Genomic DNA, 13,790 nt, shown 5'->3' on the forward strand with positions numbered 1-13,790 from the left:
CACAAGTCTGCACTTTAAAACTCCATGTACAAGCGTGTCCCCCCCCCCCCCCGCCCTAGAGCTTTCTCCATGAAAATCTGCTCTTTAAAGCTGAAGCACAACAAACAGCAATTTGGGTTTTCTGTGGATTGTCATTTGCTCCGATTCAGTGGTAAAGAGCAGGTTTTCATGAAGAAGGCTCCAAAGCAAGAAACAAAAAGTGATTAGACAGGGAGCTTTAAAGCGCAGACTGCTCCTGGAAAGCGTGGAGGAAAGGTAAGTGTGGATAAACTTTGTATATTTATTTGTTTCAACATTACTGAAATAGCTTTTTAAAATTGGAACAGTAGATCTTCCTGTCATAGAACAAGTGTCTAGCACATCACTTGACATCAGTTTTATTGTCTTGTGATCATAAGCAAATCTTCTTTGACACTATAGCCCGTCACCTAAGCTATGCAATCTGTTAGATGTAGTGGAAATGAAGGCACATATACAAGATTTGCTGGGAATAATGTAACAACACAGGGAAAGTAGCAAGAAACCCTTTAGAACAATAATAGAGAATTGCAAGAAACTGGCAGATGACGTGGATGTGGAACTTAAAACACCTAGACAAGCTAAACAACAGAAAAACCATGCCGGTAACCCCAGCCAATCCACAGAAGAGCTACATTCCCTACCTGGATTTGCTTGTTACCTCACTGTGGGCTTGTTTCAGTGATGAAAAACAACCTGTTTAAATTTGCTCAAACTATATCTATCTCAGTTGTACCACATTGAAGGAAAAGGCTTTCAAGCCCATGTGAATTCCATTTGGGAACATTATTTGCAAACTTTGGGGATGAACCTGCTACGTGGTATGAGTTGAGGGCAAAACTGCATAACAAAGCAATACACCTATTGTGTGGCTTATGCAACATTAGCCTTACTGAACTATTCAGCCACACAAAACTTCCTGCTGCTGAAATTGCCATCCAGACAGCATTTCCCCCTCCCATTTACAATATGCACAATTGAACAATCCATTAGCACTTTAAAAGGTAAAGGTACCCCTGCCCATACGGGCCAGTCTTGCCAGACTCTAGGGTTGTGTGCTCATCTCACTCTATAGGCTGGGAGCCAGCGCTGTCCGCAGACACTTCCGGGTCACGTGGCCAGCGTGACAAGCTGCATCTGGCGAGCCAGCGCAGCACACGGAACACCGTTTACCTTCCTGCCAGTAAGCGGTCCCTATTTATCTACTTGCACCCGGGGGTGCTTTCGAACTGCTAGGTTGGCAGGCGCTGGGACCGAACGACGGGAGCGCACCCCGCCGCGGGGATTCAAACCGCCGACCATACGATCGGCAAGTCCTAGGCACTGTGGTTTTACCCACAGCGCCACCCGCGTCCCTTTATTAGCACTTTGCACAGAGTGAAAACATGGTTCTGTCTAACAATGAATGGAGATCTGAGCAGAGCCTACACGAGCGATAGGTTTTTTTGCAGGCTGGACTATGTCCTATAAGTTTATATTTTACTTGGGTATTGCAAATGATCCAAACTCTGATTTCCCCCCCTTTTCTTTGTTTTTGTTTCTCAGTGATTTGAGCATGAACAACATCAGTGAGCTGCTGCCTGGGGACTTCCACCACCTGCGCTTTCTAGAAGAACTGTAAGCATAATGAGGTTATATGGCCTTTTGGTTTAGCATTCCCTTCCCAATTCTGAGGCAAAGTGATACGTATGGCAGAAACAGGTGATATGCGACAAAGTCATGTGTGCAGCATTTAAATAATTTGTTTATACTGCTTCCAAATGTTTGGTTTATTTAGATCTTATCTGGCTCCCACCCCACCCCGTAGATCTACATTTTAGGTTAGCTGATCCAAACCAGTAGTGCTGTATTGCGTCCAACAAAATAGAAGGGAAGAGGTAGATGCAATGAAAGGGTGACAGTCATTTTAACAATCAAGGTTGATATGTGCCCTGAGGATTGGGAGCACACAGCCTGCAAACAACTATAATTTAAAAATAAATTCAAGGAGTGCTTCCAGATGGAACCAGTACTGCTCATGTCCATGAGCGATTACCAGTGTCCACATGACTACATCATCATCAAAATACGGGTCCATATTTGATTTTTACATTTATTCCGAATTTCCCCTTCAAAAATTATTTGAAACGTTGCGTGCTTAAGAGAAAGAATGTCATACTCAGGCTGAAATGTCACAAGAAGAATAACCACACAAACAGAACCAGCAGTTTTTACTGAACTTTGTTGGGCTGGCACTTTTCTTTACTCAAAAGGAACAGATACTGGGATGGATGAAACCTGGGGTATGAGAGGATAGCGACTTCTTTTATTTTTTTCCATGCGGAAATGGATTCATAGACTGACTTCCGCCTTACAAAAAGTGGGCATGATTCAATTAAGTTGTTGCTCTAAAACTGTTCTAAATCCCCACCAGAAGAGTCCATTCCACTCATGCATCTCCCACTTAACGCTGCGTTGAATTCCGGCCAATGCTTCTGGCTATGTCCCCTGAAGTTACTTCACAGTGTACATGGCAGACCAGTTGTGTGTACCTCTTGGGAAACTGTCCACAGAAAGATGGGGGCGTAAAATGCCTAATGAAGCAGAGTCGTGGAGGAGCACAATGCAGAGACCACGACACAGACCTGGAAGCTGAGAACATATCCACTTGCCACTTCAGTCATCAAAATGGAAGTGACTTTGTTGAGCCAAGGCATACAACTTTGTCTTCCCTCTGATAGGGAGAATCAGGCAGATGGATGTTTGTGTGAGAAAGTTGCAGTCAGCAAAGAAACTAAGTGGAACTGGGCAGGAATGGGTTTTGCTGATTGACAATAAACACTGGAAATGCAATGGGAGTGGGGTGGGGGTGACACCCTGTGCACAGAATGCTATTGTGTCAGGATATACAGGGCCAAATAGTCTGAGTGATTAATGATAGGGAACTGAAACCAGTGTTGACAGCTTCAGTGGCACAGCTCCTCTCTCCCTGTTGGTTTGTGGTAAAAGCATATTACACTAGGCACACGCCTCAAGCTCCCCTCCCCTCGCCCCACGAAAGGGCAAGCACAACAAACTAAACTTTCCCTATATACTTGATAATACAGGAGCGCGTACGCGCACACACAGTCTACCGGAGTCCTGTCTGTCCCTCCCAGTCTGAGTTCAGTGCTTCATCCCTTCCTTTTCAGTGCAAGGCACAAGAGCCTCTGGAAAACTACTCCTGTCTGTGTGTGGAGAAAGGTAACCGTCAGAGCAGCGCTCCTCACCTCATGTTACTAACTAGGATATAGAAAGATAAAAATGCAGGGGACAGTCTCAAGCACACACACACACACACACACACACCCCACTTACGTGGGTGCTCTTTTGGCACACTACACAAACTGTGTTCAGGTTTCTAAGGGTTAGAAATCTAGTCCCCAGGAAATAGCAGCTTACAGAAAATGCGCAGAAAGGAGGATAAAACAAAATGTGTTGCGTGACCACCATTTGTCTCATCTCCCATCAGAAACACTGTCCCCTTCAGGGGAGCAGAAATCAATCCAAAGAAGCAATATCAAAAGTTAAAGAGTCCCGGAGTGACAGTAAGCAGAGACTGCAAGGTGGTGTACTATAAGGAAGGCAGGTTGAAACCTGCTCCTGTATATTAAAGAGATGACCCTGTACTCTTTATGCTTTTATAGGACTAATTATGGGCGCCATTTCTTTAAATCCCAGGGAAGGAGAGAGACATGCAGCACTTGTATACTTATGTGCATAAATGCATTCACAAAAGCAATCATACTTTAAACGGACGAAAAGTGACTGGTATTATGTCCATGTCATTGTATTTGGATGACTCCAGAAAGTCTGCAGACTCTTAGAAACACAAGAAGAGCTTTGTTAGATCAGACTGAAAGGACTACCTAGGCCAAAATTCTATTTCCAAAATTAGTCAGCGAGTTGCCTCTGAGAAACTTACTAGAAGAGAGGAAAGGCAACATCCCTCACCTCTGGTTTGTCCTCAGTATCTGTTATACTGCCTCTGAACATGGAAACTCTTTTCAGCTATCCCAGGCTTCAAGAAATATTTTTTCTATGAATATCTCAAATCATAACCCCATAAGAACACATTTTTATGGCATTCAAACTAAAATGAGTTGTTGTTCTTATGTCGCCCATCTGACTGGGTTGCCCCAGCCAATGGGCAGCTTTGTAATATGTTAGAATCATAGAATCATAGAGTTGGAAGAGACCACAAGGGCCATCGAGTCCAACCCCCTGCCAAGCAGGAAACACCATCAGAGCACTCCTGACATATGGTTGTCAAGCCTCTGCTTAAAGACCTCCAAAGAAGGAGACTCCACCACACTCCTTGGCAGCAAATTCCACTTAACCTTTTCCTAACAGGCTTACTTTAGACATACCCCACAACACAATGATCTTTTTTTGCATGTCATGGTAAGCCAAAGTATGGCTTATTGGGACAGCACAAACACGTCAACTCCCAGATAAGAGCTCACTCCACCTTTGCTTCTCTCAGGGCTCAACTCAGCATGGGACAGCAGTTAAGCCAAGGTTTGGTTTAGCATGTCGTTTGATAAGAGAGTCATGGTTCAGGTCTCTCCTCCTTAACCATATGAGCAAAACTTGGCTATGGACTATGGTTAAGGAAACCACAATCCTGGCTTTGGACAACATTCTAAGCCAAACCTTGGCTTTACTGACATGCCCTGGGAAGAGCAATATGGGTTTATGTGCAAACTCAGCCAATGAAACCTTAGCTATAAAGCCAAGAGTAGCCCCTTGATACTGCCTTCCATGTGGCTAGTATGAATAGTGACGAGAGGAACATATAGAATTGTTCACAGCAGTTTTAGAAATACCTTCTTCCTGAAATGACTGTTGGTTCCGCTCACAAAGCTGTATCTAGCTCAGGAGCAAGAGACTTCCCTCCAGCTCATAATCCGGTTTCCTTACAAAAGGCACTAGTAGACTTTCAAATATGTTCTCTTGTTATCTTGACCATGTCTCTCTTGTTTATTACAGGCGCCTATCTGGAAATCAACTCTCCAAGATTCCAGGGAAAGCATTTTCTGGCCTCTACAATTTAAAGATTTTGTAAGTTACAATTTCTTCAGTTTACTGCTTTATGCTTGTTCTCCAAACAGGCATTTAGGTCATGGGGTCCATCCCTGTGAATATGTGGTTCACTTGAATTCCCATGTATTAGAGACCATTATAAATATCATCCCAGAAATGCTATGTACCAAATGTTCCTTGGAGCTGGGTTCTATCTGATTTCTTCCAAATCATGCTTGTGGGAGATTGCCATCCGAGCAGCTGCAAAATGTTCAGGGATACTAAATAACTGCTCAAATCCTAATACACCACTGGAATTCCATTGTCTCTAGGGTATTTAATTTCAACACTTGCTTGCTCTTGAATCAATATATTTCAAGTTATTTTTCTTCTGTTTTTATTTGTCAGCAATTCATACAAGGACAACACAGTGTTTAAAGTTATTCGTGTCTCCTTCATCTAGTCTCTAGTCACACTTCATCTAGTCTCCTTCCTCATCTAGTTTCTTCACTGTGGTGATGTATCAATTGTAGGGGCAGGGATTTCTCTATACAGTGTGCTAAGAAATCCTTGTGGCTCTTGATAATGACTTCTATTCAGCCCCAAATAACAGTGGACAGTATCTCAACTTTTGACTTTCATGCTTGACTGCATTTGTAGGATGTGGATGGGAAAAAATGGCAAGAGAACCAGAACTGTGATTTTGGCTTGGTAGGCATTTGTATGGAGCCTATAATAGACATTGCCAATTGCTTTATATGGTCTTTATTAGTCCAGAATCAATGCAAAGGGATTGAACTTATAGCTACACCTCTGTGATCTCTCATTTTCAGAAATAGCTCTGTCCCTGGTACTTGCCCTGCATTAACACTTCATTCATAGCAATCACTGCAGGACAGGCTAACTGAATTGGATATCTTTTCCTCTGGTCATCTGTGATTGCCTTAAATGCACACACACACACACCGATATTATGGTGTATTTTTTATTTATTTTCATTTGTTAATGATTTTGCAACAGCAATCCGGTTCTGGTGAGTGTTTATTTAGGTTCTCAGTTCTTCATCTTTCCTTTTTCCAAGGAGATATTTTACAATCCCTTCTCTTCTGCAATAAACATTTCAGTCCTGAGGGCATGTTTGGAACTCAACCACAATGTGAAATCGCTGTAGCCGACAAAGTTTATATGAACCAAGCAGGTAGTAACCTGCTCCCGGGATTAGAGAGTGCAGTGCTGTTTACTAGGCCTTCTAAAGAATCCTGCCCTAAATCCCTGGGTTTAGAGATGAGTTGCTGCTTTATCCACAGTCTGCATTAGGCACCGAATCAAAGAAACCAAGAAAACCACAGCAAACCCACCCTGTTTCAACAAGGGCAACACTATGCTCAGGGAACTCATGGGCTCTGAATGCCTCTTTTTATCAGTTTACATTGGAGCGCTTCCCAGTGAAATAGCTAAGAATGTTGGAAGTATGCAGGTCTCATTGAAACTAAAACAGCACCTCCTGCAGGTAATAATACTAGTAGCAAAAACTCTGCTGGCATCAGGAGAAAGCATTGCTTGAGTTCTTTTTCTGAGGCTGGAGGCATAGTGCACAGAGGAACTGTGGCCATCTCAAGTGGCACGGAAATCTGTGTTTGGGCATCCTCAGGTACATCCAAAGCAATCCTGTGAGATGTGATGAAGTAGAAGCCTACCTCTTAGGCTTCACTCCACTTGACAGGAACACAACTTGGGCATCCATATTAACAAAAGGATTGAGCATTATAGCTTTCATTTCAACATGAAGGATTTATCATCTGAGAAGTATGGGGGGTGTATCGCCAAGGAAAACATGCAGGTGACCCTATCTTCATGTCCATACTGTTCCTGTGCTTCTCCTTCCAAGAGTCTAAAGGCATATCCCCTTGCTCTATTCTGCCAGTCCACATGGCTGCATAGAACTAGCATGAGATATAAACACAGGTTGTGTTGTGCATGTGGCTGGACTTCCACGGGGATTATCACAGGTACAGTGCCCAGCTAGGAGGCAGAAGTTCCCTGCCTATGCTCAACAAGGGATGAGCCTTATTTTGGCCATTAAGTAACTCATGCAATAAGTTCACCATCCATTGCATCCATGTTATCTGGCCCCATAGCCCCTCCGCATGTGTGGTTAGAATTCTACACAATAGGGGAAGTCTGAAGCAGCCTACCACCACCACTTCAGTCTATTCCAACCAATGTGGGAATGACCAGCAAATATTTCTCTCTCTCTCTCTTTTGCAGGGGGTGGGAGGTGAGGACTATGGAGAAGCTGCAATGTACATCCCACCTAGAAAAGTTGCTCTTCCGTTATCCACAGAGTAAAGGATGTTGCCATGTTATAACCATTTTTATTTTTGCAATTGAATTTATACCCCCACATGTGCAGCCCATGCTATGGCAAACATTCTATTAAAATTAAAACAATTAAAACAGCTAAAACAATAAGATCCAAGGAGCGGCAAGCCACTCCATAAAACTGTTCCAACATTTCCCTGTTGAATCTGAGTTCTTTGCCAGGTTGTAGACAGGTTAGGGGTCTTAGATGCTTTTGCACTTCGAGCAAAAAGTAACATGATGCCCAGAAACATTTTTCTCCAGTGAGAGGGAGATGAAAGCCAGGAAAACAGCATGCCTTCTGAAATCTGCTGCCTGAAGCAAACTACTTCATGTTGCTTCTTGGTAGGGTTGGTCCTGTTTGCAGCGATATGCTATGCTTATATCCACACAGAGTGCATGCTTGATTTAGTGTTTCCTGCTGAGAACCTGGTGAGAGGCTTTTCCTGTAATGACCCAGTGGGTGCTGCTCTAGGAGTGATCTTACTGCTAGGCAAGTGGGTGTAGCTGCAATTCTTTGAAGTCTAAAGTGCCACTCTGCTTCCATGAGAGCATACACAACCAACTTTGGCTTATTTCACCTTTTTTGGAACTGTGGGATAACGAGGGAGGGCACAAGCTGAGGAGAGACCATGGGACACAGAGGTGAATCTCTCCAGCGGCTTGTTGGAACGAGGCTTGAAAAACCACCAAGTAGGGGTTGCGGGAAGGCTCCGACTTTCATCCAGCTCAAGGTGCCCCAGGCAAGGAATGCAAATTAAAACATCCAGAAAGCAGCATGTGGGACAAGCTTTGCCTGTCTCTCCCTCTCCCCACCTACCCCAGCTCCAGCATGTCAAAACATCTAATACAGGGGTTGCCCAGAGCGCTTGTGTGCCCTTCCATCACCTGGTGCACCACTACTCAGTTCTGCAGGGTGTTGGGATTCCATGAGCAGGGGTACATCATAGAATCATAGACCCTGAGGATCATTTAACCCAACCCCCTGTAATGCAGGAATATGTGGTTGGCCTGTATGGGGACTAAACCTGTGACCTTGGCATCATCAGCACCACAACTGAGGTAACTGGCGGGTATTCCAAAGGCCCAGTGTTCCTGTACGCAGTCCCTCTCTTCCTGCGCACATTGTTTATTAGGGACCCAGTGTTGCTTCATATACCCTTCCCCCCAGTTCTTTGTTGGGACACCAGTTGGGCTGAGGCTGAGGCTGAGACCTCAAACTTCAACCTCTCATGTTCCTTCCTAGCAACTTCTCTCTGCTGGACTTCAGGTCAAATAGAAAGGGGAGCAGGCCCTCTCTACCCCAGCCCTTCTGTTGTTCCTTAGTCATAAGGAACTCTGAAATGTCATGTTCAACTGTCGAGCCTCTCCCCAGCTGTTCCTTACCTGGTTTATCACCCAGTCATTCTTCACCAGCAAGCACAGATGATGGGGGTCCCTGATCCTGCATCCACACAGGAGGGAAGCCTAGGGGAAAATGGGGCAATCCCTGGCGGTCCTTCACATTGAGTTTCATTTTTAGCAACAAGGGATTTCAGTATGTAAGGTATTACTTCAATATGTAGAACCCATTATATACCCATAATTCAATCTGGTTATACAGTGTCATGTCAGCAGTTCACCATACAGATCCTTTCATCCCTACATTTCCAACATGCCAATTTGGTCATGTGAACAAACCCAGGTTTTTGAACCTGGTTCTGTAGTAATTTTTCATGCGAGAGCTTTCAGGCATAGAGAATCAGTGAGGTGGAGGAGAGGAAACCTTAGCAAGAAAACAACAAACACCAGCTGATTAGTTAAAATGTGTTGCACAAGAATTGTAATTGTATATGCACAACATGCTGTTCTATGGGAGGGTGCGGAGAAGAAGAGCAGTTCAGGCAGAATAGCAACTCCAAGCTTCGGGTGAGAATGTTTTTGTTACATGCAAGGAGTCATTGAGATAGGCTTCACGGAGTGTCAGTCAATTAGGCGGGAGAGGCTGCTTCAGATGTGGGGCTGTGTGGGAAAGCATTCCTATGATTAAATGAATGGCTTTCCCCAGAAGGCATGGGGAAACACATGAATCGATGCTGTCTCTTTAAATCCCTCCCTGGAGTGGCGGGCAAGCAGCCCTTGATCTATACCTTTCTCCCTTTCATCTTGCTCAATCATTAAAACCAAAGGGAGCAAATAAACATACAGAGACATTCTCCAGGGAGAAGTGGATCAGCCCCAGAGCCCTGCCCTGCCTCTATTACACATACAAATGTGCATACAAGCGTGCGCACACCCACACCCACCAGAGTCCCACTGGAAACCTTGCTATCATGTGCACATGAATACGAGCCATGCCTGCATGCAGCAGGCAATGGAGTTGCAGGAATCAAGAACAGGGAGTGCACCACATAGCAATGTTTTGTTGCAGGTCCTACTTGCTTCCCCCTGTTTTCATGTTCAGGTGTAAGTGTTGGTGCTTATGTAGTGAAAATGGCACCACTTACACACAAGAAAGAGTGTCCCAGGGTTTCCTGAACAGCTATCAAGGTGGGTGGTCAGTAGCAGGTCAGCAATCATTCACACAGTGTCAGTTGAGTTAACTCTCTGGTGAACCGCGCTAAGCTCTTTTGATGAATAAATAATAATAAAATAATATTTATTTTTTTAAAAACAGCTTAGGAGGCCAGGCCAAATGAGCACAGCAACTCTTCCCAGCAGATCTCACCCCAATATGACAATTGTGAGGACTGAAGGTCTCTGCCTTCACCCAGCTCCCTAAGTCGTCTCCTCCCCAGCTCCTTCCCAAGCAATCTGAGGCTCCTTCAGTTTGCCTGTCTTTACTCTGCCCTTTTCATACCTCTTCTGGTTCTGGGAGACCAGGCTGGAGGGGAGCTGGTTGCAGCAGGAGGGGGAGACTGCCTGGCTTCATCACCAACCTCACTCATTGTTGCCTCTTGACCCCCCTCCTCCCCAGCCTCCTCTTCTGCTTCTAGTGCTGGACTGCTCTCTGCCACAGACTCTCCCTGCTCACCAAAGCATGTTACATCTTCAGCTTCCAACACCTCCTCCTTCCAGTCTGCTCCCTCTGACCACTCATCATTGTTCTGCCACCAATCCTCTGGCTCTGAGCCCCTTGGGGGTTCCCTTGGAGGTTCCCCAGCTGGTGCCTCCCATCTCCATTTCCCCCATGATCACTCATGAATAAAGCAACCTGTTAACCTGTCAATGAGCTTGTTAAAGAGTTTTCTTGAATTTGTTTCATTTATAATATTTTGCTTCCATCCATGTGTTTATTATCTGGATCACATTCAGCAACTTTGCTATTTATATATAATTCTGTATCACTGCTTAATATATTTAAAAGGCATAGTTACAGCAAGTTGATCCAGTCGGGTTCTTCTTACATTTCATATATACTAGATCTGTGAAACTATGTTTGATTGTTTTTCTTCATTTGGGTGTTCTTTAATATGACGATGAGTATTTTTCTTGGGAATCACCTTTTGTCCTCTGCTGTTTTGTACTGAAGAAAGAAAACACAGCACCCTAGGGACCTGCACTGTCCACGTTGTGCTTCTAGTGTTTACTTGGGTAAATGCAAATTACTATCATTAGTCAGAGATGTTTACTGAAAGCAGTGGGGCTGGCAGGCTACTCCCAGTGTAAACTGCAGCATGTCCACTGAGCCCTGTGATTAGAGCCATTGTTCCAAAAAGAGAAATGAGCTGCTTGGCCCCACACAGTGCAGCTTTACTACTCCTTTTGACTGTGACGTCATTTATCCCTGGCTGTTCATAACATGCTAAGCCAGTGCAATAAAGAAAGAGGTGGGTGGAAAACAGACGGTACCTTCTGTGCTCTACCATTTCCATAAGAAGCTGCTTTGTAGGAAGTCAGACCATTGGCCAATCTAAGACAGTACTATCTATGTTGACTGGCTGTGGGTGTGTTGTAGCATTACCTGGTGATATTGGGCACTGAACCTCAAACCTTCTACATATAAGTATGCGGTCTTCCACTGAGCTGTGATGCATCTCCATAAAGGCTTACTAGCACAGTCCAAGTTCTAAGCTCTGTGCATTTAATAATAATAATAATAATAATAATAATAATAATAATAATAATAATACTTTTCTAAAGTCAGGAATATGGAATCTTTTTCAGCACATGGTGCATGCCTCAACATCAGCTGATCATCAGAGCTTGTGAAGCCAAGCAGTGGCAGAGCTGGGTGCTCTGGCACCCAGAGTGGCACACATGCCGTGCACCCAGGGGTGGGGCGTTCTGCCCATGGGGGCAGGGATGATCCGCCCAAGGGGTGGGGTGATCTGCCCATGGGGCGGATCTCGGCGCAGCTGCGCAATCCTCCCCGGGGTCTGCCCCCCCCCCGCAACCTGGAAGCATACAGTGAGCCAGGGAAAGGGGGAGAGCCGCAGCAGCTGCTTTGCCGCTTTGCCGCTCGCTGCGCTTGGGGAAGTCGCGGGGGGCCTGCGCCAAATGTCACCCCCCTTCAGAATGACACCCGGGGTGCCCTGCACCCCCCCTTCCTATGCCCCTGAAGCCGGGTGCATTCATGCATGAGGGAGATTTTTTGGCTGGAACCTTTCACTCTGGTGTGCAATTTTCTGCCTGCAGAAAGTTTAACGTGAGGGTTGCATAAAAAAAATGTGATTCCATGTTTGAAGCCTGAAGCATACAGTCCCAGAAGGGCTTTACTACATGATTTTTCCTGTTTCTGGAGATCAGCTCCAGATACCTCAAGGAAACCTTTTGTAGCAGTAGAGAAGTACAAAATGGGCAGAACACATGACATATGTGATACTTTTAACAGTTTTGAAATTGGGTGCCCTTATTTTGGGTTTTATTAGAACTAGTGTGCATATTCAGAATCTGAAGTTGCATCCATCCCTAGGCATAACATTATGGGTGATTCTGCTCAGATCTGTGCAAGACATTCTCACTTTTCTGAGGTGTCCCAAAACCTCATGTCAAGAGGCCTAAAATTACTCTTCAGAATAAAAACTATTGTGGTAATATAATATCAGAACTCCGATGAAATTTCACAGTATCTCTATTCTCCACAAAAGGAATGCATATATTCTCCCAGACACCTGCATGCTATTTCTTCTAGATCCCTCCTCAGAAGCCACCTTTTCCATAGCGCCTAGTTTCCATGCCATTCTGCGTCGCACCTGTAACTAAGCCTAAGCACAGGGAACCAAAACAATCTCTCATTACTTCCCTCTTTATCCCAGTTTCAATTTACATCATGCTCTTCTATCACTTTTCCTGTGTCAGATTTTAAATGGTCAGTTGCTTGGGCAGAGACGTGTCCTTTTATACCCGGTGAAGCATCATGCACACTGATGGTGCTATGTAAAAAGTAACAGTAATTATGAACAGAGTGACCTTTTCCCTAAACTAATTCCCAGTTAATTCCAAGTGTTCACTTACATAAGATATACTAAGTCACAGGAATCATGGTGCTACTTTGTACAGTGGTACCTCAGGTTACAGACACTTTAGGTTACAGACTCTGCTAACCCAGAAATATTACCTTGGGTTAAGAACTTTGCTTCAGGATGAGAACAGAAATCGCACGGCGGCGGTGGCGGCGGCAGCGGGAGACCCCATTAGCTAAAGTGGTGCTTCAGGTTAAGAACAGTTTCAGCTTAAGAACGGACCTCCGGAACGAATTAAGTACTTAACCCGAGGTACCACTGTATAGATTTTACATTGAGAAAACATTAGCGCTTGACAGGTTTACATTTCTGCCAGAGTCCCACAATTCATGCAAGCAATGGAGTCTGCGGTTTCAGGACAAATAGGCTTTGGAATGCCATTCCTAGACCTGTATTCAGCAGCCCTGTGCCCTTGTTAATGGAAGGTTTTGTGCCTTGAACAGCATCGGTATTCTGAAATCTTGTTTGGGGAGGGGGTTGGAATTCTGTATACTCCATTTTGTTGAGGGTTATTTTTTAAAGTTGTCATTTTTTTCCTTCTAATTATAGGATGTTACAGAACAATCAGCTCAGTCGGATCCCAGCAGAAGCTCTGTGGGATCTTCCAAACCTTCAGTCACTGTAAGTCCTAATGGATTGTCCCTTTAAGCTGTTATGGGATCTCTGAAACAAGTGTTGTTCAATACTTTGTTTTATTTATTTTGTACGCCACTTGATTGGTTAAAAAACACACCTCTGAAACATACTAAAACAGAGTAGAATTACCTCAGCGTTCTAAGCATCTGAGTAGGCTTGTCTAAACAAGAATATTTTTAGCGGTTGGGGTGAAATGGGAACATAGGAAGCTGCCTTAGACTGAGCCAGACCATTGGTCCATTTCACTAAGCATTGCCTACACTGACTAGCAGTAGCTCTCCATGGTTT

At 44.5% G+C, this 13,790-nt stretch overlaps 1 protein-coding gene across 1 annotated transcript in view; it reads left to right on the forward strand.

Annotated features, from left to right (window-relative positions):
- The window catches only part of LGR6 (leucine rich repeat containing G protein-coupled receptor 6), a 145,527-nt gene that overhangs the window by 60,224 nt on the left and 71,513 nt on the right, over positions 1–13,790 (forward strand). Inside the window, exons 2-4 of the mRNA XM_028734668.2 lie at positions 1,564–1,635; positions 5,029–5,100; positions 13,416–13,487. Coding sequence (XP_028590501.2) covers positions 1,564–1,635; positions 5,029–5,100; positions 13,416–13,487 — 216 coding nt within the window. The remainder of the gene's footprint in view (positions 1–1,563; positions 1,636–5,028; positions 5,101–13,415; positions 13,488–13,790) is intronic.

This window comes from Podarcis muralis, chromosome 5, assembly GCF_964188315.1.
Source record: "Podarcis muralis chromosome 5, rPodMur119.hap1.1, whole genome shotgun sequence".
Lineage (NCBI taxonomy): Eukaryota > Metazoa > Chordata > Lepidosauria > Squamata > Lacertidae > Podarcis > Podarcis muralis.